Below are 25,867 nucleotides of genomic sequence, written 5' to 3' on the forward strand. Positions count from 1 at the left end.
GAGTCACTGCAGATACACATTCTCCTGTGGGGACCAAATACAGAGATGTTAATGCAACCTCTGAAACCTGTGTGCAACTTCCTTTCATATTCTCCATTACAAAGGAAATGAAGCTTTGTTTCATCAAATGCTTTTTTATTTAAGAGAATATGTAACATTGCATTTTAGTGACTGTGACTTCTGTAGTGGGTAAGAAAGGATCAAGGGGAGTCTGCGGGGGTGGGAGGGGGAAGAAGGGAGTAAGTTTGAGAGACTGAGATAGTTAAATTTCATTGTATCAATTTATTTTTATTTCAGAAAATATGGAGGTCTCACAGTATAGCCTTCTTTTTAATAAACTTCTAGATGCCTGTATAGAAAGCAACAGTCTTGGCATGTCATCCTCTGTAGCAGAATTCATGATTTCAAAGAATATCCCTATTGATTTTTCCTTTCTTAGAAGATTGATTACTTCTTTGGGAAGGAGTTGTTTATGGCTTAAGGCCAGAACCCACTACAAAAGTAAGTTCCATTTAAAAAAAAAAAATTAATTTGATATATTGGTTTTGAATTTTACTTTTTAACAAAGTTCCATCTATAATATTCAATGCTAGACATTTAAATATATTCAAAGATAGTAGTCTGAACAGATGAGTGCTGTCTTTCAAAACCTGTAACTTCTCCTGTTTCCAGTTAACTTCTCCTGTTCCAATTTGTACATTGGCAAGTCCACTAGAGGGTGAGCAAAGGAAATGAATGACAAAATGTGAAATTAGGTTGACATATCTTATAAATAATGTAGGAGTAAAACAATATAGGGTAGAGTGAAAAAATTAAAGAATATCTTCATGGTTTACTTATGCCTGACATATCCCTGGTCGTTATAACTTGGAATGTCCCATAGAAGGTCATATAGGAAGTAAAGAAGCTGCCATGTCAATGGAACATGTTACATAAGTTTTTTATGTGACTTCTAGTAATAAGACTTTGTTAGTCTATTTATAGCTGTTTCTCTCTAATAGGTTAGCCTAGAAAACTAGTACTTTCTCTAGTCTCAGTCACCTCAAAGGTATTTTTACTAGAAAGTAATTTCATTTATGATCTAAATCTGAAATTTTTCCTGCCTTCATGAAGTAATTTGTCTTAAATTTCTATCTCTACCACTGTCATGTGTATGACATTTGTATAATATATATAATCATTTGTGTACCCATGATTTGTCTTCCTGTGCCAGATGTACCAAACATTCTAGCCACACTATCTGGGAATTGGAACTGTTTTTCATTCTACCACTTATGATCATTTTAGCACATGGTAACTTTTTTCTCCAGAGAAATGGTAAAGAAAATATTAGGTGCATTTCAGGTAGTATGATTTTTACTTCAGTTACATACATACACATATGTGTGCTGAGCCATTTTGTAGTATGGCTACAAAAAGTTTGAAAACAGTATATTTTAAAAGGTGATCAGAAATTTAGAGGAGAACTAGAATTGTTTGTTCATAAAATTTCATTGTAATTTTGTGGTCATGTTTCAGCTCTTTATACTGTTTCCTTGAAGATTGCTAGAACCCCACTCCCCTCACACACACATACACATGTACTATAAGCAAAACTTCGTGATTTTAGTTTTTAGAATTGAAGTTACTGGGGTAATTTATTTTTAAATAACTAATTCTGAAACTTGGGAAATGCTGTCAGAAGGTATTTATATGCCATAGAACCAAAATATAAATCTGGAATCATTTAAATGTGACTCCTATAAATCTGTTTTTAGTTGGAAATAAAATTTTGTATTAAAGCAATTAAGCTTGGGCTGGGGATGTGGCTTAAGTGGTAGCGCGCCTGGCTGGCATGCATGCAGCCCGGGTTCAATCCTCAGCACCACATACAAACAAAGATGTTGTGTCTGCCGAAAAATAGAGAATTTTTTTAATATTTATTTTTTATCTCTTAAAAAAAAACAATTGAGGCTGGGGATGTGGCTAAAGTGGTAGCGCGCTCGCCTGGCATGCGTGCGGCCGGGGTTCGATTCTCAGCACCACATACAAACAAAGATGTTGTGTCCGCCGAAAAAACTAAAAAATAAATATTAAAAAATTCTCTCTCTCTCTCTCTCTCTCCATCTCTCACTCTCTCTTTAAAAATAAATAAATAAAAAATAAAAATAAAATAAAATAAAATCGAGTCCTGTTTAAAAAAAAAAAAACAATTAAGCTTAATTATTCTTAAATGTTATTAATAGCTTTATTGAGGTATTATTCAATTAGCATGCAATATACCACTTAAGTATACAATTCAGTGGTTTTTTTAGTGTGGAGCTGTACAACAAATATCACAACCAAGTTTAGAATATTTTCATCACTCCAAAAACAAACTCCATATCCATTAGCAGTTATTCCTTATTCCCCTGCCCTCTGTACTTTCATCCATAATAAGAATTACTTGTAAAGTTTTTTTAGTCATATGTTAAAGCAGTTAGTGTCTATGTATAATTCAATACCTTTCTTATTAGCACTTTTATTTTACCTAATTACACCTATGCCTTATTTCATATGCAGTGTAATTTCCGAGACTTTGGAAGAAAGGTGAGGAAGTATAGAATCTTTTTGGCTTTTCAAAAATATACTTGAAAACCAAGTAAGTAATTTATAGGCATCAATTAGTCCTCCAGACACTTCAGTGTTGATATATTAAACACAATGGGATTATCCTTTGGATTTACCTTCAGACATAGCTTAACATTTGCAAAAAAAAAAAAAAATTTAATGACTTACAGTCATATCAATAAATGGGAGTAATTGTACCTCATGTCAAAGGTAGTAAATTGGCAGATTAAAATGAAACAACACCTATGTATTTAACACAGGTAACAGGCACATGGTAGTTTCACAAAGTTTAGTAATCATCATCCATATTAGCTTGAAAAACTTAAAGCATAAACAACTTTTAATTATTTAAAATTTAATTGTTTAAATTTTAATTTGAATGGATTTTGGTAAAATATAACAATATTGCCTATATAGAGTTTGGAAGTCCTAGGAGTTTTAAAGGGATTTTCCCCCTACTTAACACTTCTAATAAGCCTCTAAAATAAGTTTCAAAGTTCAATCTCCTTGAAAAGTTATTTTAGAACATGAATTGATGAATATAGTAATATCACACCTAGTGCTATAAAATGAAAATATATTTTAATCTAGTGCTTAGCACAATGTAAGACATAGTAAGAAATAGTAATGTATAAACTGTAATGGCTCTGTAAGTTAATTAAAAATATTTGATAGCAAGCAAAAACTTCATGTTATAATTCATGTTTTAGATTCATAATTCAAAATAGGCAATAATTATAAATACATTAAAACCAGATGTCATTGGGAAAAAAATCCTAAGGAGCTATTCTGTTTTTTTTTTTTTTTAATTACGTTGTAATTGGCTTAAAATGATACCTGCCACAAAAATGTCATTTTTCAGTTAGTCTTATATTTCCCACTTTATATCTAATGTTTCAAAAGTATTTTATAAAGAATAATGTCAAGTGTACTAAGAAACTCACTACCAAATAACTTGTGTAGTAAATCTAATGTGAAGAATTATTCTATCATAATGTAATTGTCACCTATGGATATTTCAGATGTCTAGGTCTTTACTTATGGGAGCTTTAGTAAAGTTTGACCTGTTTGATTTTTCAGGTGCTGTTTCATTAGGTTGCTATCCACCACTGGAGGGAAATTTATACCGAAAACTTCTATTGATTCCTTCTTATTTATCTGAGATTGAAATGCTTTTAGCTATTGAAATCTTCCTGGTATCTAATGCTAGTAGTATTCAGAGTCCTGGAACGTCCACACAGATGTTACAGATAGTTTTGAAAAGGTTGGTTGATAAAACTAACTACATTCTGAAAGCACATTATGGTTTCCCATTCGTGTCCTACATTACAAATGTTTTTTGTCCTTGTATTTTTTATATTTACATATACTCTGTAGATAGATTATATAAACATATGTGTATTACAAAATTTGCTAATATTTAAGAAAGCATAGGATTTATTTGAGACTTAAAACTAAACAAGTTAAGGGACTGGGCATGTAACTCAGCAGTAGAGTACATGTTAAGATGCTCAAAGCCCTGGTTTCAATCCCCAGCACCACCAAAATAAAAGTTAGTAGCATTCGAACACTTCAAGTGACTTCGAAGCTATTAGATTTGAAAAAGATAAGATCTTCAGATACCCACTTTTCCTATAATTGTACCTATTTGTTTAGAAATTGTAATTGTTTAGAGATTGGTACCTAAAAGTTCTTGGTAACCCAAAAGATGTAAAAACCAGGTCTAAGCCAGGTGCAATGGCACACACCTATAATCCAGCCCCAGGAACTAAGGACCTTGCTAAGTTATTTATGGCCTTACTATCTCAAAATAAAAAGTTTTAAAAAGGGTTGGGGATGTTGCTCAGTGGTTAAGGCACCCTGGATTCAATCCTGGTACCAAAGGGGAGTGGGGGAACCCAAGGTCTAAAAGGGAAATATGTGATATTTTACTTGGTTCAGTCAAGAATACTACTGAAAATGAAGCCATCAGCCTAGTTTCCATATTTTAAAATGTTTTTATATATGCATAGATATTATAATGTAGGTGTTAGACTAGAGTGACACTTTAACGTCCCCTGAATTTAGACTTATACCACTGATTTCTTGCTAGCCTAACCCAGGAAACCTGAAACATAAGGATCTCACAGGACTCCTATTTTAGAGTTTCTTGACAAGAATTTTGCTTCAGTTTATTGATGTAACGAATCAGATCCTCAGATTGAATACTATTGCATAGTTTTCTATTGCGTAACAAATAACCTAAAATCTAGTACCTAAAATAGCAAATATTATCTTTGTTTTTGTGGGTCAGAAATTTCAGAACAGTTTAGCTGGATGGTTCAAGCTCAGCATCTTTTACGAGACTCAGAATTTTTCATGTAATTGGAGTCAGAATGTCAGGAGCTGTAGTCTTCTACATGATGCCTTGACTGCATCTGGACATTGCCTTTCCTAGTTGAATCTCTTGATTGCCTATTGGAGACAAGAGTACTTTATTAGTTGTGGTGCAGGGAACAGCCTGACTATCTGCATATTTATATTATTCATTCTCATTCCTAAATCCACAAATGGAACCTTTGTGTATTACCTGCAGATGCACTGGATTCTGTTACAGGAGAAGAGTCCCAAGCTTAAGAGAATCCAAATCTTTTATAATGGGAAATAGAATGCCTACTTTTTGTTCTGCAGGGAGATACTATCTCCATCTTCTAAGGCTGTAAATAAACCTGCCTTTTTCTCCTGAAGGAGAAATTATCCTGGCTTTCAATATTGTTCCAAATTTCAAGGATGTTTATATATAATGAACAAAGGATAGTTGGTGCCTTTCAAAAAAAAAACTTCCCAAATTTCAGGATACCATGGAAAATTGTCATCCCAACAACCTAGTAACCAAAGTGACAGTGAACAACTTTGGATTTCTTCTGTTAATTATAGAAGTCATTTAGTCTAGCTCACTAGAAAGAAAAAATTTCAGCTCCACCTTTTTTTTAAAACTCACTAAAATTAGCACCCCCTCACACACACTTTTTTTTTTAATAGCTTTGTTTTCTGAGGATTTCCTTTTTACCACTGTGAACTATAGTGGCCTGAGGCAACTGGGCTTCCCATCATCTTAATGAGGGGTTGATTTTTTTTCTGGTAGACTTCCATTCCTCACACATGCCGGCTATTTACTCACTGTTGGATTTGGGGGGTATTTGTGGCCCTAGAGCATAACTAGTGACATCCATAGAACTTGATTTCTTTTTTACCCAAGCTGAGTATGTTTTCTCTTATTATTATCATGCTGAGCTCTGCCTTATAATATTAACCTTTCTGAGAGAAAATATTACTCATCTTTAGATTTTCAAAACACTACACATATTTGGCATATGCTCAGTCTACCAGAGCACCACTTGCTAAGCTAGAAGCACTTAGCCACTTTTTCCTCTCTTTGACCATTGGCTCCTGTTTCAAGTGCTAATATAACACCTACATCTCCATTTTAAATACTTCCCATCCTATATCCCAGAGGAAAAAGTGCCTTAAAGAATGAATTTTACACAAGCACACACAGTCACAACTGATAGCAGAGAGCTGGTAGAAAATGTATTTATTAGAAAAGTAAATTCTAGCACTTACTTTCTTCAGTCCTGACTTGTTACTTCATTAAGTTAAGATATACAGCAATACAGTTCGATACCAAATATTAGCCACTATTATTTGCTTTCAACTAACAATAGTCAATATCAAGATAAAATTAACATGCAGTTGTCAGTAATGCAAAACTTCATTCCATTTAATATTCTTTCATGCATTATAGTGAATAATTATACAGTCATTAATTTTGCAAATACAAAGTGATAGGTAATTATGTTTTAGATCAGTATTTTACAAGTCATCAGTTACTGCCTAGTTTGTGATGCAATCATTTTTGGGTGTTGCCACCATCGTTAAAATTGAAAGACAGTATAAAGTTACATCATCATCACCAGAGTAACTATTTTATGAGACTTCTCGTTATTTATGAAATTTTTATATTACTGGGTCAAAATTTACAATACCTTTCTTCCCATGCATGGGTCATTGTCTGAAAGATACTTCTAAAACAATAAAGTGAAAGGAGTGTCATGGCTTAGTACCAATATAAATGAAGCTTTTCAAGAAACCATATTGTTGCTTTTTAGAATTTCTGACTTTGTGAGATGTTCACTTTATAGATGTGAAGACAGCAAGCCTCGGAGCAAGGATGATTATCAAGCTGCAGTGGAAAGGTTAATTATGGCTGCTCGAATATCAGATCCAAAGCTTTTCATTAAGCACATGACTGTCAATGTTAATAAGGAACAGGTTTATAGTTTGGAACATTGTTCTGCCCTGAAATGGTTGAAAGAGAATATGAAATGGGCTGGAAAGGTTTGGCTTTTCAGTAACCATTAGTTAATAAAGGTTTTTGTTTTTTGTTTTTGTTTTTGTTTAAGTTCAAGTAATCATTGTTGAAAATAAAAAGCAATAAAAATAAAGTTTTCACTTTTGAGTTTTTGCACTTTTTTAAAATTATAGCAAGTTAACTGTTTTCAAGCAATAAAAGTTTGTATTGATATATGTAATTTGTAATAGTTTTATCCACACTGAAAGGGACCTCTCAGATTAATTTAGAAGAACTTCGGTGTGGTAAATCCCCATTTACTGCAAAATCCAAACAGTGAAAAAAGTCACTGAATACTGTGCACCATTTAATAAAAAGGAACATTGCAAGCAGGTAACAAGTGTTCAGTTTCGGGATTAGTGTGTTCTCGGTTCAGTCTAAGCTAACCTACAACTAATCTTTGCAAATGGTAAAATAATATTAAAGCGACTTGAACACAACTTTCAAAGTACCTTCTGAATTTAAAGGCATGCTTCCTGAAGTTTTCCTTTGGTGCATCTTAGAATACTGCTTTTTGAATATTTGTATTTTGTTACATTAGGAACAAATACAACTATCCAAACCACTTTGGAAGTTAAAACTTCTTTTCTGAAGACAGCTTCAAAATCTGCAGCGTATTCGCCAATATAATAGTCCTCATTTTTAATTTGGTGCTTAAAACCATAAATTCATATCATTTAGAGAGAAAATAATTAAAGAACACGATGTGACCGTGACGCGGGCTGGAGCGCGAAGCCTTCAGGGAGTCCCCAGAGTGCGTTGACTGCGGCATCCCTCGCCAGGCTCCGGGGCGGGGCATAGCGGCGCTGCGCATGCGTGCCCCGCCCCCCAGCGCGCGCCCAGTTTGCCCTTCGTGGTTCCCCGCCCTCCCGCCGGCCCTCCGGCCAGACCGCCTCCGGCCGGCTAGCCACCCGTCTCCCTGCAGCCTAGTCCCGCACATTCCGGAGCGCTCTTCAGCGCCTCCTAAAGCTCTCAGCGGAGCCCCCCGGGCGGCCGGTAAGAAGGCAGGGAAGCAACGGGCTGTGGCGCCGACGTCAGCGTGGCGGGGAGCCCCGAGGCTCGGCCCGCGCGCAGGCGCGTTGGCGTAAGGCTGCTTGACCTGCACCCGGCCGCGTGCGGGCGCTCGGGGATACGGCGGCGCGCGGCCTATCGGTTCCTTGGTTGGCGGGGGCGGTGGCTCCCCACGAGCGCGCGCTCGCCTAACTCGGCCTCCTGGAACGCCCATGCTGTGAGGAGCGCGGGCCGAGTCCCTGATCGTAGGAGAAAGCGGAGGCAGAGCTCGAACCACCTCAGCTTGGGCTTTGAACTTTTAAAGCTCGTCCGGGGCGCGGGTATCTATATGTGCTTCATCTTTCCTTGAAAGGAGACTTTAGGCTTCATTGTTTCCGACTTAAGATTTCCCAAAATGTTTGTCTTACTGCAAATTGTCACGACTTAAATTTCATAGCAAGGGATTTAGAAAAGAGCCAGATGGAGCAACCTGCTTTCAAAAAAAAAAAAACCTTACAAGATGGTTTCTAAGGGAAGTCACAGTTTAAATGAGAGTAACCTAAGGTTAACTGTTAAATAAGTTACTTTAAAATGAAAATTGTCCCAAGAGGTCAAAGCTCAGTCCTGGGACCTCCACTTGGCAAACACTGTTAATTGTTGTTTCTGTATCTGGCGAAAGTAATCTAAGAGTTTTTCTTACACTGCCCCATAATTTGGATTTTTCACCAATTATCTTTCCATGTGAGGCCCTGGCAAATGCTCCAGTGCCAGCATTGCTGCTGAAACCCAAAGAGGTAACTGCTTGGGGGTGGGGCTTCACTTTTTTTCTAAGAACTCTGCCTGTCCACAAAAGCTTTCTTTTTAGTGGAGGAAATCCCCCATGATTTCATAAACTGAGATATCACTCAAGACAGTTAAACCCAGATTGCATTGTTACCATCACAGGCCTAAATGCATCTTTTGAATTGTTCAGTAATTTGGGCTTTTCAAGCAAATTTGGTTCACAGCAGAATTAAGCAGAAAGTAAACAGAATTCCCACTTATCTCCTGTCCCAAGACACGCGTAACCTCCTGCACTGCCCAAGTCCCACATTTGTTATAATCAGTGAACCTACACTGACACATGGTTATTACCCTAAGTCCATACTATCGGGTTCTCTTTTGGTGGTGCACATATTAAGAATTTTGACAAATGTGATGAGTTTTTACCATTGTAGTATCATACAGAAGAGGTTCACAACCCTAAAAGGCCTCTAGGTCTTGTCTATTCATTCCTCCCTAATTCTAGCTCCTGGCAAATCACTGGTCTATTATCTCCATACTTTTGCCTTTTCTGGAATGTCATATATTTTGAACTGTAGCCTTTCTAATTTGGGCCTTTTTTTTTAACTTACATATGCAGTTAGTTAAGTTTCTTCCATGTCTTTACATGGCTCAATACCCTCTTTCTTTTTAGCCTGAATAACATTCCATTGTCTGAAAATACCATAGTTTACCCATTTGCCTATATAAAGGACATATTTGTTGCTTCCAAACATTGGATAAAACTATTATCAACATCTGTGTGGGATTTTGTATAGATATGAGTTTCAGTTCATTTGGATAAATACTAAGGAATGCAATTGTTGGGTGAGATGGTAAGAGTATTTTTAGTTTGTAAGAAACTGTCAAGCTGTACTACTTTGCATTCCCATCAACAGTGAGTGTGCAGCTGTGAATGAGAGCTCCTGTGGCTCAACGTCCCTGCCTGCACTGTTGTAGGTGCAGTACACTGTTGTCAGTGTAGTCAGTGTTGTAGATATAGGTCATTCTAATAGGTATGTGGTAATATCTCATTATTGCTTTAATTTCCAGTTCCCTGATGACGTGTTAAACTTTTTTTCATATGATTTGCCATTGGCAAATCCTCTTGGTAAGGTGTCTGTTCAAGTTTTCGTCCATTTTTTAATTGGGTAGTTTACTTTCTTATTGTTGAGTTTTAAGAGGTTTTTTTGTGTGTGTATTTTGGATACAGTCCAGTATCAGATACATTTTTTATATGTGATACTTTGAATATATGGCTGTCGTCATCTTCTCTTTTCTTTTATATTTATTTTTTAGTTTTCGATGGGCACAACATCTTTATTTTATTTTTATGTGGTGCTGAGGATCGAACCCAGCACCCCGCGCATGCCAGGCAAGCGCGCTACCGCTTGAGCCACATCCCCAGCCTTCGTCATCTTCTCTTGACTTTCATGGAGCAGAAGTTTTCCATTTTAATGATGTCTACCTTGTCAGTTATACTTTCTTTCATGGGTGATGCCTTTGGTAGTCTATCTAAAAAATCATCTTCTTACTCAAGGTCATCTAGATTTCCTCCTGTGTTATCTTCTGGGAATTTCATAGTTTTGCATTTTATATTTGGGTCCATGATATATTTTGAGTTAATTTTTATCAGGGGTATAAGTTCTGTGTCTAGTTTACTTTTTTTTTTTTTTGCATGTGGATATCCAATTGTTCCAATGTCTTTTATTTAAAAGACTATCTTTGCTCCATTGTATTGCCTTTTTTCCTTTGAGAAATCAGTTGACTATATTTACATAGACCTATTTTGGGGTTCTCTTTTCTGTCCAAGGATCAGTTTGTTCTTTTGCCAGTACCACACTGTCTTGATTATTGTACCTTTAGAGTAAGTCTTGAAGTCGAGTAGTGTCAGTCTTTCCGACTGTATTCTCCTTCAACGTTGAGTTGGCTATTCTGAATCTTTTGCTCTTCACATAAACTTTAGGTTCCATTTCTCTATATCCATAAGATAATTGTGATATATTGATTGGGATTTCACTGAATCTATAGACAAAATTGAAAAGAATTGATATCTTGACAATATTGAGTCCTCTTATTCATAAACCTGGGATGTCTCTCCATTTACTTATATCTTTGATTTTTTTTTCAGAGTTTTATAGTTTTATAGTATAATTTTGTCCATATTTTATTAGACTAACCTAAATATTTCCTTTTGGGGGGGGTTGGTAACATAACTGGCAATGTGGTTTTAATTGCAAATTCTACTTGTTCATTTGTGGCTTCTGCTTAACTTTTTAAGCAGTTGATGGATGCCTGGAAGTTGACATACATATATATTCAGAAATGTTCTGCCACCTGAGACCTTGGAGGAGGTAAGCTTCATGGTCCAATTTATAGTTAACATTGGGGAAGAGGGGGGAATCTGTTATGCATTTGGTTAATTTCAAATTCTAAGGCTATTTTATGTTATAGTGGAAGGCAGGAACAAAAAAGGAAAACAAAGTTCACATGAACAGCCAAGTCCTCCAAGAGTCCACTCAGAGCAGAAAGTGAAAAAGAATACTGTCTTTCAGAATATTACTGGGTGTAAAATTTTTTAAGAGAAAAAAAAAGATCACCTTTCCCTTTAGCACAGTCACTTCATGATATTATATTTCAAATATGCAGAACATAGTGTTTTTTTTCTTATTTTAGAGTTTAGAAGAGGAAATTCCTATTTATTTTTTGGTAATGGGAATTGACCCCAGGGCTGCCCTACCACTGAGCTACATCCTGAGCCCTTTTAATTTTTTATTTTGAGACAGGGTAAAAAGTTGCCTAGGCTGGCCTCAAACTTGCAATCCTCCTGCCTCCCAAGTAGCTAGGATCAGAGACATGTACCCTGAAGAAATGACTATTTGTAATGAGAATATAAAAGGGAAGGTTCTAGGGGGAATGGGTACCATACCTCCTGGTACACAGTAGTATGTGGTAATTGTTAAATAAGCAAATACAACTTGGAAAGGTGAAAGTGGGTGGCAGGTAAGATTATTAGGGCTCTATGATCATGTAGAAGAAAGGGGAAAAAAATGAGGAAGATCACTGGGGACCTGACAGGGGGTTTCTGTAAGAATTGGAGATCACATTGGAAAGATAGATTGGACAGCTTCAAATACCGGACTAAGTAGTAGATTTTATTCTACAGAAATTGTGGGAGCCATCACAGGTGTTTGTGTCAGGACTACAGTGAGTGGGTTTTAGGAAAGTTAACCTATTGGTGGCAGGCAGTGTGGTTAGGGAAAGAAACAGGAAAGTAGACTAATTGTGGTACTGTACAGTCTGTTTCTGTGGTGATGCTAATTGGCCAGAGAAAGTGGAAAGAAGAAATGATTTCAAGGAACTATAAAGTGACAAGTTTCAAAGTAATTGAACATGGGTACGAGCAATGAGGTAGCTTGGATTTTAGGCTTTGACAACATTAGGAAAGGAAAAAATAACTCCTCCTTATTTAGATATGTAAAATTTAAGAGATTGGCAGAACCAAGTGTCTGTCATATACTTGGAAATGAGAACTACAGCTCAGAGGGGGAATAAGAAGAGTTGTCACTGTCGTCTACTTAGACAAACTTTTCCTTTACTTACTGTTCAAAGGCCTGTTGAAATACTTAATGTGGAACTTATACATTGACTTTATGAAAGGTTCAAATACATGCAAAAAACAGAAGGTAATCTGAAAATATATTGGTAGTCTCCAGATTGTTGAAAAATCTCCAGAAAAGATTCTTTTCTTATTAAATAAGAATTTTAATAATTATTATACATTAAAATAATGTCTTATTTTAAAAAGTAAAACCTTAAAAAAAAAAAAAGATATAAAACCTTTCCAAAGACTCAGCACACCTACCATATCAGAAAGAATGTGTGCATAAAAGCTAGATCTTCTTTTTAGAACTTTTGGAATAGTAAAGGTAAATTATAACATTTAAAAATAGGTGTAACAAGCTAATCAGGAGGCTAAGGCAAAGGATCATTTGAGCTCAGCAATTGAAGGCCAGCCTGAGCAACATAGCAAGACCATGTCTCAAAAATGTTAACTAAAAACAAAACAGGTTTCCTGGCATGCTTTCCAAAATTGCAGATAATTTCATTTGGACTTAAAAACTATACTATTCTTTTAGTTGGGGAAAAACTATTGTAAAAACATTCCAGGTGGATTATGCCAAGATTTCACAATTAGAATATTATCCAGCTAAAATAATGTTATTAACATACTAGTAATTTTAAAATAAAAAGACGTCTTCCATCTCTTTATAAACATCGTAATTATCAAACTATTTTCATTATGGAGAAATTACACTATTGAATATTGAAATTTTTTTTTCTTCTGAGGAAGAAAATTTACAAAGAAAATTATCATTTGCCATGAAACCAGTTAATATTTCAAAATGGACTAGGGAAGGGAAATTTTATTATTATTTAGTATTTCTCATATTGAATCAGAGGAATTTATTATAACCACTATTTCAGAACCCTAATAGATTTCAGAAAACCACAGGTTTCTATCTTGGTTCTCTGATATTTCCCATGTATAGTACTAACTTGACTATAACTGCACATGTTGGGGATATGAGTCTGTGCTCAGAGTAATCAGGCCACGTCTCTTTGAAAGGTTCTGTCTAGAAAAGATTCTCCCTCACTGGTTCCACTACTCAAGAGCTTTATCAGGAGCAGAAGCAGTCAATGCCTTGAGGCCTTTCTATTTTGCAGTCCACCCAGATTTCTTTGGACAGCATCCCCGAGAAAGGGTAAATCTTTATTTATTTTTTAACCTGTTGTCTCTATTTGTTTACCTCTGACATTATATAATATAGAGAGTTCTGTAAATTTGGATTATTCTGTCATGGTGATATAATTAGTGCTTTGATCAAATTTGAAATATAGAAACTTGAAAATTAGTAAATTTTCAAATAAAATTAATAAAAAGTAAATACTGGAAATTGAAATATAATGATTGTTTTTTATGAAAATTGTCATTGTTCTTATACAGGCCATAAAGTTTCCATGTAAACTTTGGAGTATTAGTAGTCATATTTTCTTTTTTAAAATTTTTATTTATTTATTTTATTTTATTATTATTATTAGTAGTAGTAGTAGTACCAAGGATTGAACTCAGAGGCACTAGACCCCTGAGCCACATCCTCAGCTCTAAATATTTTATTTAGAGACAGGGTCTCACTGAGTTGCTTACAGCCTTGCTTTTGCTGAGGCTGGCTTTGAACTCATGATCCTCCTGCCTCAGCCTCCCAAGCCACAGGGATTACAGGCATGCGCCACCACGCCGGCATAGTAGTCATATTTTCTGTACCAGTTCTTGGATTAAAATTGAGGATCTGAAATTAAACTTAAACCTCTATCATCATAGTCAGTCCTGTTTTTAAGGATGTTTCAAGGGATATTTTGCAGTGCGCTAGTAATTTTGCTTTAGGATTGCCTTCTTACAATTTCAGTTACCGTGTACAAATGGATAAGGAAAAAAACATGATAAACTTAGGACAGTCAATATTTTTAACATTAGATAATAATAGAATTACAAACCAAATGCTTTGGAATTATTTTATTGGTTCCTTTCATCTTCATCAATATCAGTACCTGATTTAACTTGAAAAGGAACTTAAACTCTTGAAAATTAGTACTTTTTTTTTTTGTCCTTTGCTATCTACAGTCAAAAATATACCAATATTACTTATTTGCTCTAGGAAGATAATCCTTATTGATATTTCCAACATATGTTGACTACACAAAGTCACAATCTTTCAAAGTAATTATTAAATTGATTCAATAGAAAGTTATCTGTTACCTTGGGGAATTGTTAATAATTTAAAGTTTTTACCTGGAAGAAAAAAAATGAACCTATTAATGTTTGAGTGTTTTCCCTTACCTACAATGTCTTTAAATCACAGCCTCTGTGTGCTGTAAAGGATTAACTAGGTGAACTTGGGTTGCTTAAGCCCTGCACACTGCAAAGACCTGGCTTCAGTGCTGGGAGATGAACCTTGAGCCTTTGGAATGTCCTGCCTGATGAGAATGAACTATAGGATAAGACCATGTAACAGGAACTGTCAGCCATGCCACATAGTTTATGCTAACAGTGTGATTCATGGTAAATACATCTTTTCCTCATTATCAATTTGAGGAAAAGATGTATTTACCTTGGGTCACATTATCAATTTGACCGCTGGGGTCTGCTAAAGACTGAAAAACTAAAGTTAGTAACATGGATACTACATAACTATATGACTGGCCCCCAGTTAAACCCTGGATACCAAGGCTTGAATGAGATTCCCTAATGCGCAGCACTCTCATTTTTCCTGTGCATCACTGCTGGGGGACTTAGCATTGTTCGTAAATCTCCACTGAGAAAAAACATCTGGGAACTTGTCCTTGGTCTCTCCTGGACTATGCTCTATGTGCCTTTTCCCTGGCTGATTTTAATTTGCCATCCTTCTGCTGTAATAACCGTAGTTGTGAACATAACTGCTAGAACTTCTGAGTTCTGCAAATCCTTCTAGCAAATCACTGAATCTCAGTCTGATCTAGGGTACCCTGACAATGTGCCTGGAGTTTAATTGCTTTTCTGACTTTACATTCTTACTCTTTTGCCTTGTATTTTTGAGTGCCTTCCCTGTGCAATCCTTTGCATAAGCTGCTCCCTCTGCCTGGGACATCCTTCCCCAGGGTATCCCTGATATGCTTGCCCTCTACGTTCTCACTGAAACATCACCTTTCAGTAAGGCTCTCCCAGACTATTTAAAATTGCTACCCCACATTGCCTCCTGCAGTCCTTTTCCTCCTTACACTGCAGTGCTTTTTCTGTTTCTAATTTTTTCTTTTCTAGGTATCCTATGTCCTTATTTATGAAGTTTATTATTGTTGTTTTTTTTTTCCCCTACCCTTACTGAAATGCAGGCTTGATGCAGGAACTTGTTCTTACACACTCACCCAGTCTTCCCTTTTACAGGAAGCAGTCCCAAGTCCCATTTTGTCATAGCATCAGGCTCAAGGTCCAGGATCTCACACTGATGCAGAGTTGTTGTTTTAAATCCTCGTTAACTAATCTTAAAATATGTAAAACATTTATAAATTTGAAAGGTCAAAATTAAATATAAAGCTCACTGAGAAGTCTCGTTTCCATTCTTATCTACTTTATTCCATTTCTCTTCACTTCCTATAGATAATCATTTTTGTTAATTTTAGTGTTATTCTTCCTTTGTTTCTTTTTTTAATATCTTTTAGTTGTTGATAGACTTTTATTTTATTTATTTATATGTGGTGCTGAGAATTGAACCTAGTGCCTCACACATGCCAAGCAAGTGCGCTACCACTGAGCCACAGCCCCAGCCCCTATTCTTCCTTTGTTTCTTGACAAAAATAGAAACATGTATCAAAAATAATTTGGAAGATTTCATTACACTAGCAAAAAATGTACCTGACTTATGGATTCTCATAGTTAAGAAACATCATATTATAATAAATTCAACATATGAAAATAAACAATGATTTCTTCTAATTTCCAATCACACTGTGTGCCTGAGAAGAAGCTTAGAGTAAGAAGAAGCATGATTATTGATGTCATTCTTCTATAGAGCTGTTCCTTCACTAAAGTGCATTTTTTCTTTTCACATGACAGTATATGCTGGAAATCACTCCATAGCAGTTCATTGATATCTTCTACATCAATTTTGTCTTGTCTTGATTCCCTAGGACTTCATTGATAAGAGCTCTATAGAGCTGGGAATGTGTCTTAGTGGTAGAGCACTTGCCCAGCATGTTCAAGTGTCTGGGTTCAATCCCCATTGCACGAAGAAAAAGGAAAATCCCAATTTTTTAAACTAGATTATTAAATACCCTCAATAGTGTTTAAAAGGTTAGATACAGTTTCTCTTGTGTCCTTTTTCTATTTTGTCTTAAATGCTATTCATACTTTTTTCCAGGAAGTCAATGAAAATTCTCTTAAGAGATTAAGTGTCTATTTAGAAAACCTCCAGAAACCAGGCTTCAAGTCTTTGAAACCAACTCCACTTACATTTTATGTAAGAGAAACAGACCAGAACCCCTCTGATGGCCAGGAACCCTTTAGTTCTCCCGGTACGTGGTCTTATTTCTAGTGTGTCCCTTGCAAACTGCATGCTACATATATTCATTAATTTTGACCTTGCTAAGGAATACCTTTGGATTGAAGCCTTGGTCATTGAAAAAATAGTATTACTTAATTCATTGTTTTTCTAGAGTTAGATTCTGTTCCTAACTGCATGTCTTTGGATAAGCCATTTTTTGTGTGTGTTTTGTTTTTTTTTTTAACTGTCTTGTCTGTAAAACTGAAGTACCTGTTTGTCTCCTTATTTCAGTGTTTTCTTAAGTGTTAAGCATGTCTATAACAATTTATACTTCTAAAAACTATAGTTTGCATTCTCTCATTTAGTGCCAACAGTACCTAAGAGGTTGATAGTATTTGCCCAGTTGTAACAGTAATGTTCAGTGACTTTCCCAAGACCCTAGAGATAGACTGTGACCTTGAATCCAGGTCTCTGAACTCCCACCTCATGCTGTTTTGAAAATCTAACCAACTGTAACACAGCCTTTTTCCCAGTACTTTTTGTCAAGGTTTTAGTTATAATCAGTAATTCTTCATTGGGGACAAATGTTTTGGTAGGTAAAAAGCTTTGAAGGACTATCTTTTATCCGTGTGTGTGTGTGTGTGTGTGTGTGTGTGTGTGTGGAGAGAGAGAGAGAGAGAGAGAGAGAGAGAGAGATATCAATCTCCTTTGGCAATCCTTGAGGGAATAACCTTATTTTTAGAATAAACTTAAAACCATTTGAAGATTTACTAAGAGCTTTTTGTGAGTAAAGGCTAAAACAATTAGAAAATGCATTATAATTTTTTAAACAAACTATTATTTGTTTTGGGAACAGAATTTGGGAAGTCTTTTGAGACCTAGAATCTGTGTCTAACTCTACCAGTGATGAGCTGTGTGACTTTAACTTAACTTTGGGGTCTTCATTGATCAAGGTGAAGATCTCAGAGTGCTGTGTAGAGACCACTGGAGATCCCTCACTTCTGCCTAATGTTCAGGAGGCGCTCAGGACCTAGGGTGTAAAGGGAAGGGCTCCATCTAAAGATTGCCTGAGGAGAGTCTCAATGCTGATGATGGCTTCACACCTGGCCTTTTCAGGGACCAGAATTTCATGCTATATTTTCTCCAGTCTTTTCCTCTCCTATGGGAGATCAAGAATCACAAATTCCTTTTCTTGACAGTTCTCCATCTACCTCTGATTTAGAGTTTTACTTAAAATCACCCCTTGTTTGTCATTATCCAGAGAGAAAAAGTCAACTCATAGCCCTTTTTTAAAGAAACAGCTGTGTTGAAGAATGCTGTAAATAATAATAAATAGTAACTGTGTCATTTTAAGTGATACAATTCTGTTTGAAAGTGTAAATAATCATTATTTGTTTAAACCATTGTAAATATGCCCTTCTCTCATAGCTGAGAGTCACGTGAGACATATTGTTTGCTAGTTTCAGACCAAGTATTCATAGTGTTACTTAATGGATAGTGTTTCTATTATTAAACTTCAAGATTCGTCTGGGAATTTTCCAGGCTCAATAGCACAAACCTTTAATCCCAGCTGCTTGGGAGGCTGAGGCAGGAGAATCAACAGTGTGAGGCAAGCCTCAGCAACTTAGCAATACCCTATTTCAAAATGAAAAAAAAGGGCTGAGGTATAACTCAGCAGTAGATCACCCTAGGTTCAGTCCCCAGTACCTAAAAAAAAAGGCTAGGAATTGAAGAAACATCATACTAATAACATCAGTATTCTTAGGTTTCTCCAAGAAAACAGATGAAATTAATAGAGGCAAATTATACCTTTTACAGTTCTTAAAATAGTATCTCCAGTCTATTTGTATGTATCTAGGAGAGTCACTCTGAGGTCTACAACTACTACTTGCCACTACCACCACTAGCTTAAATATTGAATATATATGTAGTTAAAGAATAAGCTGAATTTGAAAGCTTAGAATGAAACTTAGCTCCACACAGCAAATTAAGGGCAAAGCTGATACTAGAGCTAATGTTCCCTTATTCCTAGCCCAGTGGTTTGATTTATAAACCATACTTGCCGCAGTCTCTGGCTGGGCACAAATCACGAGCCACTCACAGCTTTGTAGATTCAAAAAGCAATTCTTTATTCCTGATCTTGCACCGGCCTTCTACAAACACGTTCTGGGGAAATCCACGTTCTCTGCCCAAATCCATCACTCCACTGGGCTTCTGTCTCCCAAAATATACTCTCTGACCCTAAGAACTCTAGAGGAACTCGGGCAGCAGGATATGCCCTATTCTAAACGGGGAACACCCTAATCTCATATTATGCTAAACCGGGAACACCCTAAACACGGATCCGCCCTGGTCCTTGAGCAAGGTCACCTTACATGCAATGTAGCTGCAAAATGTCCTATTTCCATGAGTCCTTCCACTAAAGAAACATGGGGGTACGCTGGCAAGGAAATTGTCATACCTACTTGGCTGATGGCTCCCAGCACATACTGTCTATTGATGATTCTTTAAAATATTGCTAGTACTCATTTTTTGCCTTTGCCTTTATGACACAGATTGGCACTTTAACAAAGCCTTTAAACACATTTTTCTTTAACATTTTTATCCAATTGTAAAATTAAAATCAATTTTTTTTCTTAGATTACTAAAAATCATTAATCAGCCTTTCATTGGTAATTAAGATGTTAGTAAGATAAAACATTTACTCTTGTTTTTTATCACAGAAATTTTAAGAACCATTTTATATTATTAAGACATTGAAATTTTTAAAGGCCTAGTCATTTCTTAAGTTTCATATTTTCTTGACTGCCCATGAGAAAATAAGGTTTATTGTTAAAATAAGTTTTATTTTAAGAACTTTCTGTGAATTAATGCTAAAACAAATCACTGTGGCCAGCTCTGACTATATAAAGATAAAAAATCTTCTACTTTCAGATAAAGGTTGTTTTCAACTATTTATTAAACAAAACTAAGTTATTGAAAAACATTAAGAATGAGAGAAAACATAACATACATGACCAAAAGACAAAGTTAATATATAAAAAGAGTTCTTACAAATCAAAAAGAGAACACAGCAGATCATCATTAAAAAAAAAAAAAAAAAAAATGGGCAAAGTCAATGAAGAACAGCTCAGGAAATAATCCATATATGTAGACAATAAAAATGGTTAGCCTCCCATGTACATATACTATAAAGAACAGATAAAAATTTTAAAAATGCTTAGCCTCAGTATTCAGGTACAAATTGAAATAATTAGGTACTATTTGCTACACAAAGACATGTGCACTCTGATATAGGCAATCCTCAGTATATAGCAGTCCTTTCATTGGGTTAAATAATAAATTGATAAATTAAGAGAGAAACAAATTTCTTCCTTGACTTAGCTATTTTAAGGAAAAACTATTTCTTCCTCACCTACAATGCAGGGTATGGATTTTCTTATCCTCCTTCACTAACTGGAGAAACTCTCTTTCCTGTAGCATTCACTTCATCATCAAATGAATCAGGTTAAAAATCTCTCAGTTTGCATATTCTGTATTTTATAAGTCTGTGGCAAACAGAAGATGTATCTCTGAGAATGATTTCAATTTTGGTATCATCAGTTGCAAAGACAAGAAAACACATTTCAGTCTAGTATGGAATGGTGAAAAACTGAAATCAACTTATAAGTCCATCACTATTGGAAATCATTAAATAAATTATACTATAGTCATGAAGTGGACTAGTATGTAGCTGCTAAAAAGAATGAAGCTGATTTATACATACAGATGTAAAAGAGTCACCAACATTAAGTGGCAAAGGCAATTTCAAAATAACATCCAGATTGACACCATTTATATATTAAAAAATGAACTATGCAAACCATGTAAGCACATGTGCATATGTGTGTGTGTGTATGTGTGTGTAATACACAAGCACATAGAAAAGGTTTAGACCAACACTGTCCAAGAAAACTCTGCAATGAGGGAAATAATCTGTGTAGCTCTTGAGCACTTCCGAGGTAGCGAGTTTTGATCAAGGAAGAAAACAGAGCAATGGATTTCCTGTTGACGATTTAACAATTTAGGTTTCCAAACTTTGCCCAACATCAAAATCAGACTGTAGAAGCACTAATTGTTTTTTAAAATATATTTATTTATTAGGTGTAGATGGACACAACATAATGCCTTTATTTTTATGTGGTGCTGAGGATTGAACCCGGGTCCCACCCAAAGCACTAACTTTTAAGCAATTAGATCTTTTTTTTTTTTTTTTTTTTTTTTCTGCAATACTGGGGCTGGAACCCAGGGCTTTGCACATGGTTAGGCAAATGCTGTATAACTAAACTGCATACCTAGCCCAACAATTAGGTAATTTTTAATCACTACTAAAAGTATTATGTTACTAGCTAGTTGGGTGGGCAAGTAAATGGACAAGAAAATTCAAAATGGGTTTCTGTAACCACAGACTAAGACAACCTACCCTCCTCATCTGAGCCACTGTAACACTGCAGGAGCTCACATGCTCACTCTCTGTACTGGACTTTGGGGAGACCTGCTCATAGAGCAGCTTTCCTATCTGTTCAGAGACCACATTCATGGGCAGCATTGACAATAATTTGAACCCCTTCTTGGGTGGGAATGGGGTTAGTCACTGAACTAGGACGCAGCTGATGTTAAAGCAATTCGTGAAGGTAAAAATAGCATTGTATAGTTTTGGAGAGAGGCAGCAATTTCCCATTTACAGATGAATTTTAATCAGTAATGGAATGTTTTGAAAGATTTTGATTTTATAAATGTTGCATGAAAAGATTTTTAAGCTACAGCAAATAATCATCTGTATTAATTGTTTGGGGGAATTATATTCTCTAGGATTTCGAGCAGTCAAATTTACTTTGCACACCAGAGATCTTCTAAGCACAGTATTATATATTCTCAACTCCTGCAGTTTATCTGTTGAACATATCCAAAGCATGAACACTAATGTGCATTCCCAGCCTCTCAAAGAAACTAAAAGGATGTCTGACAGGCCCATCAAATGGGACAAGTCTTACTACTCCTTTACTGGATTCAAGGACCCTGATGAAGACCTTGAACAAGTCTCGAGAATAGAAACAACCCTAACGTATGTAAAAGTTTGTATTTAACTAAACTGCATTTGTAGTTCATGTTTAAAATTCAAGTCTAATTTTCCAGGAAAACTAATCCTATCAATATCATTACTCCAGTAACCCATTATGAAAAAGATATATTTATTTCTTAACATTGCCAAAATATTTCCAACTGTTTGTTTTTTTAAGTCTTTTGATTCTAAATGTATGTAAGAGATTATTTTAAGTTTTTGAAATTCTGTTCCAAGTTGCACCTAGTATATGGAATAGGACTATATCTAAGACTGTGGAAGATTTTCAAGCTTCTTTACATATTGAGCAGCATTTCTTTTTTCTTTTTCTTTTTTTTTTTTTTTTTTTTTTTTTTGAGAGTTCACTAGTAGTGTACTTTAGTATAATAATCCATAACACTGAAAAAATACAGGGAGGGGCCAAGGTTGTGGCTTAGTGGTAGAGCGCTTACTTAGCATACATGAAGCACTGGGTTCGATCCCTGGCACCACATAAAAATAAAAACAAATAAAATAAAGTATTGTGTCCATCTACAACTAAGAAGTATATTAAAAAAATACAGTGAAGCATTATAAAATGTCATCTTGAATAGATTACTTGCCAAACTAATGTTTTTAATTATGAAAATCAGATACAAAATATTTCTCTGTCTTTTGGCATGTCTTGTTTGCTAAACCACCATTGATGTTTTTTGAGAAAGTCATTTTTAGACTCCATAAGGACCCATCACATTCCTTTTTTATGGCTGTATCTAAAGCATCCAGTCCTTTACCAAGGGATTCTGACTTGCTGCAGTTTAGGAAATGAGCCTTAACTATCCAGTGGCTTATTATCTGCTTCATGGGAATTATCTATACTAACTCTAGAACTCCTCACTTGTTCTCTATCTAGATTCCAAAATCCTGTCCAGAAAGGGGGAAAAATGTGCATCTGAGGGCACATGTTTATGTACCTGTGTAAGAGTCCAGCCATGGTATTTGTTCATATGTGTAACTAATGGATAAATCACCTCCCTAAACCTAGAGTTTTTAAAATATAATTTTTTTTGTTATAGATAAACACAATACCTTTATTTATTTTATGTGGTGCTGAGGATCAAACCCTGTACCTCAAACATTTGAGGCAAGTGCTCTACCACAACTCCAGCCCTAAACCTAGATTTTAATTGTTCAAATTCTATTCTGTAAACAAAACCGAAATGAAAACATGAGATTGGGGATGATAATTTTAGTCCAGAATTAATGAGATAGTAAGAAGGGTAAAAGTGAAGAGCATCAGGGTGGGATAAAAGTTGATATACTGGAAATTTGATTTGGAAAAACAGAGGGAAGGATAAAGGGCAGCTGCCCTAGAGACTGTATTGGGAATTGAAATGATTGCCATGAGCAGGGGATGACAGGGATCTGCTTAGCCTTGGATGCCTGAGATACAAGTCCAACTTCTTAGACTCTGAGGATGTTGCTCTGGTTACCTATGTGCTGAGCCAAAAAAAAGGGAGGGGGGGCGCCTGGGAAATGTCTGGCCTAAAGGGTATAGAAAGGAAATGAGATTGGATAAGACACAAATGACAGTTGAAGGGGCTTAAGGAAAAAGTGTAAAAGAACTTCAAAGAAGCAGTTAGTCTGTGGCTCAGTTGAGTGAGCTAGATATTATGCAGCCATTATGAAAAGACTGTCCCCAAGTGCCCAGAACCAAGAGCTAGTCAGCTGGCAAAACATTGGAGAAAAAGATTAAAATGGAAGTTCAACAAGATAAGTGGCATTCATCAGACTTTTTTGTCTACTCAGAGTCTTTATCATTTCTCTTTTTAAACATTCCTGTAATAAAAATCTTCAGTCTTCAATAAATGCAGTAGACTTTGTTTTATTATACTGATAGGCTCTTAAGAGTAATGTTTTCAGGCTGGGGTTATGGCTCAGTGGTAGAGCGCTCGCCTCACATGTGCAAGGCCCTGGGTTCGATCCTCAGCACCACATAAAAATAAATAAAATAAAGTTATCGTGTACAATTACAAAAATATATATATTTTTTTTTTAAAAAAGAGTAAGAAACATGTTTTAATCATCTCTTTGTGTACTTATTTACTCATACATCCATAGTACCCACCCAGTAGTTTTATTGACCTGCATTAAAGAATTTAAAGAGCCAGGTGTGGTGGTGTACTCCTGTAATCCCAGCAGCTCAGGAGGCTGAGACTAGGAGGATCAAGAGTTCAAAGCCAGCCTTAGCAACAGCAAGGCACTAACAACTCAGTGAGACCCTGTCTCTAAATAAAATACAAAATAAGGCTGGGGATGTGGCTTAGTGTTTCAGTGTCCCTGAGTTCAATTCCTGGTACCAACAAAAAAAAGAACTTAAAGAATTAATATGAATGTGTTGGAGGACTCACAGTTTAATAATATGGAAACATAAAGTAGCTTAATAAAGATGGGAGCAATGGAAGCATCTTATTAATGAATGTACATGGTCATTTTTCTTATAGTGCCCTGTTAATTTCATTAATATTCACTAAAAGATAACTGCTGATTTTAGCAAGAGATAGGTGTCATAGGTCTGAGTTTAGGTGAATTAGTTGTGATACTGTGATCTCCTCCAAGGTATACTTGGTTTTAAATTCAAGGTCTTATTTTGGCAATTATCAACACAGACTCAAAAAATTCATTTTTGTCTCCTCATCTACCCTTAAAAAGGACAGCAACATTGTTTTAGAAATTAGCCAGGGAAAATTTAACTCTTCAATTTATTGATCATTATTTTTCAATCCAGTTGTCAATAGCTGATTATCTTGACAGACATTGATGTAAATATATTATTAGCCAGATAGAATCTTTGTTTTCTTAGCTTCAAAAGTGAAATTAATAATGACATAGAATTATAATGGATAGTTGTATTCAGTTTTTAATGCTTATTTTAGGGGCCTTAGATTATATTTCTTGAGCATTATTATTTTTGTAACCTGAACTAGATCATCACACCTCACGTGGTTTGAATTTAGCTTTTAAAAAGTGTAATTTTAGAGTAGAATATCCTAGCAGGGTACAATGAGAGAGAACAGAACTGTGCGGAACAAAGGCAAGAAAAGGAATTCTCTCTTGGGGCCCTCAAAGTGAACTGTAGTGTAGAATTAAATGCCTTCACCATCATGCCTTAGAGTGCTGATGGTGAAGTTACACCTGTATTAATTTTAAGGATTTCATATCTCTTATTTCCCTAACTCTGTTAGTTATGTTTGCATCACTATGACAAAATACCTGAGATAAACAACGTATAAGGAGGAAAGGTTTATTTTGGGTCATAGTGTCAGAGATTTTGGTACACGGCTGATTGGCCCTCTTGCTTTAGGCCTGTGGCAGCCCAGTATGTCATGAAGGAACATGTAATAAGGAGGTCTGGTTCACCTTCTCGCAACCAGAAGCCAAAGAATAGAAAAGGAAGGGACTGGCATACCAATGTCCCCTTCAAGGGCACATCCCCAATGATTTAACTTCTTCCTAGTTGGCTTTACCTCCAGAAAGTTTCATTACCTCCTGATAGCACCATAGGCTGGACACCAAGCCTTCAACATGTGAGCAGTTGGGGGCATTCAAGATCCAAAGTACAACACCCATTTTTTTTCCACAGAAAAGTTATTGTTTTCCCCTTTAATTAGGTTTTTTTGTTTGTTTGTTTGTTTGTTTTTTGAGGAGATACTTAGGACTATGTAAATATCCTTTTATTTATCAGATATTTATTTACCCCCTAACTCTAATTCACCGACGATTCTTGCCTGAATCACATTGCTTTCCTGGTTGCCAAATGTTTCCTTTTAACTGATTCCTGTGTTCCCAGCATTCCTTGAGTACTCCATTTCATTCCAGTTCATCAAGATGTTCCAAGCTCATCTGAACTGTCTCTGCCCCACTGTTTGGTTCAGCCATTTT

The 25,867-nt window shown here is 35.7% G+C and overlaps 2 protein-coding genes across 5 annotated transcripts in view; both read left to right on the forward strand.

The window, feature by feature from the left end:
- Topaz1 (testis and ovary specific TOPAZ 1) overlaps positions 1-6,990 on the forward strand; it is a 68,960-nt gene extending 61,970 nt beyond the window's left edge. Inside the window, 3 exon segments of the mRNA XM_076869526.1 lie at positions 298-501; positions 3,670-3,853; positions 6,771-6,990. Of these exon segments, the coding sequence (XP_076725641.1) occupies positions 298-501; positions 3,670-3,853; positions 6,771-6,990 (608 nt within the window).
- Positions 6,991-7,830: 840 nt separating this feature from the next.
- The window catches only part of Tcaim (T cell activation inhibitor, mitochondrial), a 31,309-nt gene continuing 13,272 nt past the window's right edge, over positions 7,831-25,867 (forward strand). The window contains exons 1-5 of one of the 4 annotated variants that reach the window (XM_076844355.2): positions 7,831-7,975; positions 11,052-11,124; positions 13,401-13,536; positions 16,723-16,876; positions 21,697-21,949. In XM_076844355.2, the coding sequence (XP_076700470.1) occupies positions 11,096-11,124; positions 13,401-13,536; positions 16,723-16,876; positions 21,697-21,949 (572 nt within the window). In that variant the 5' untranslated portion in view covers positions 7,831-7,975; positions 11,052-11,095. Of the gene's footprint in view, positions 7,976-8,729; positions 8,764-11,051; positions 11,125-13,400; positions 13,537-16,722; positions 16,877-21,696; positions 21,950-25,867 lie in introns of those variants that run through there. The other 3 variants (XM_076844363.2, XM_076844371.2, XM_076844378.2) reach the window with 3 other exon arrangements.

Source organism: Callospermophilus lateralis, chromosome 1 (assembly GCF_048772815.1).
Source record: "Callospermophilus lateralis isolate mCalLat2 chromosome 1, mCalLat2.hap1, whole genome shotgun sequence".
NCBI classification, from domain to species: Eukaryota; Metazoa; Chordata; class Mammalia; order Rodentia; family Sciuridae; genus Callospermophilus; species Callospermophilus lateralis.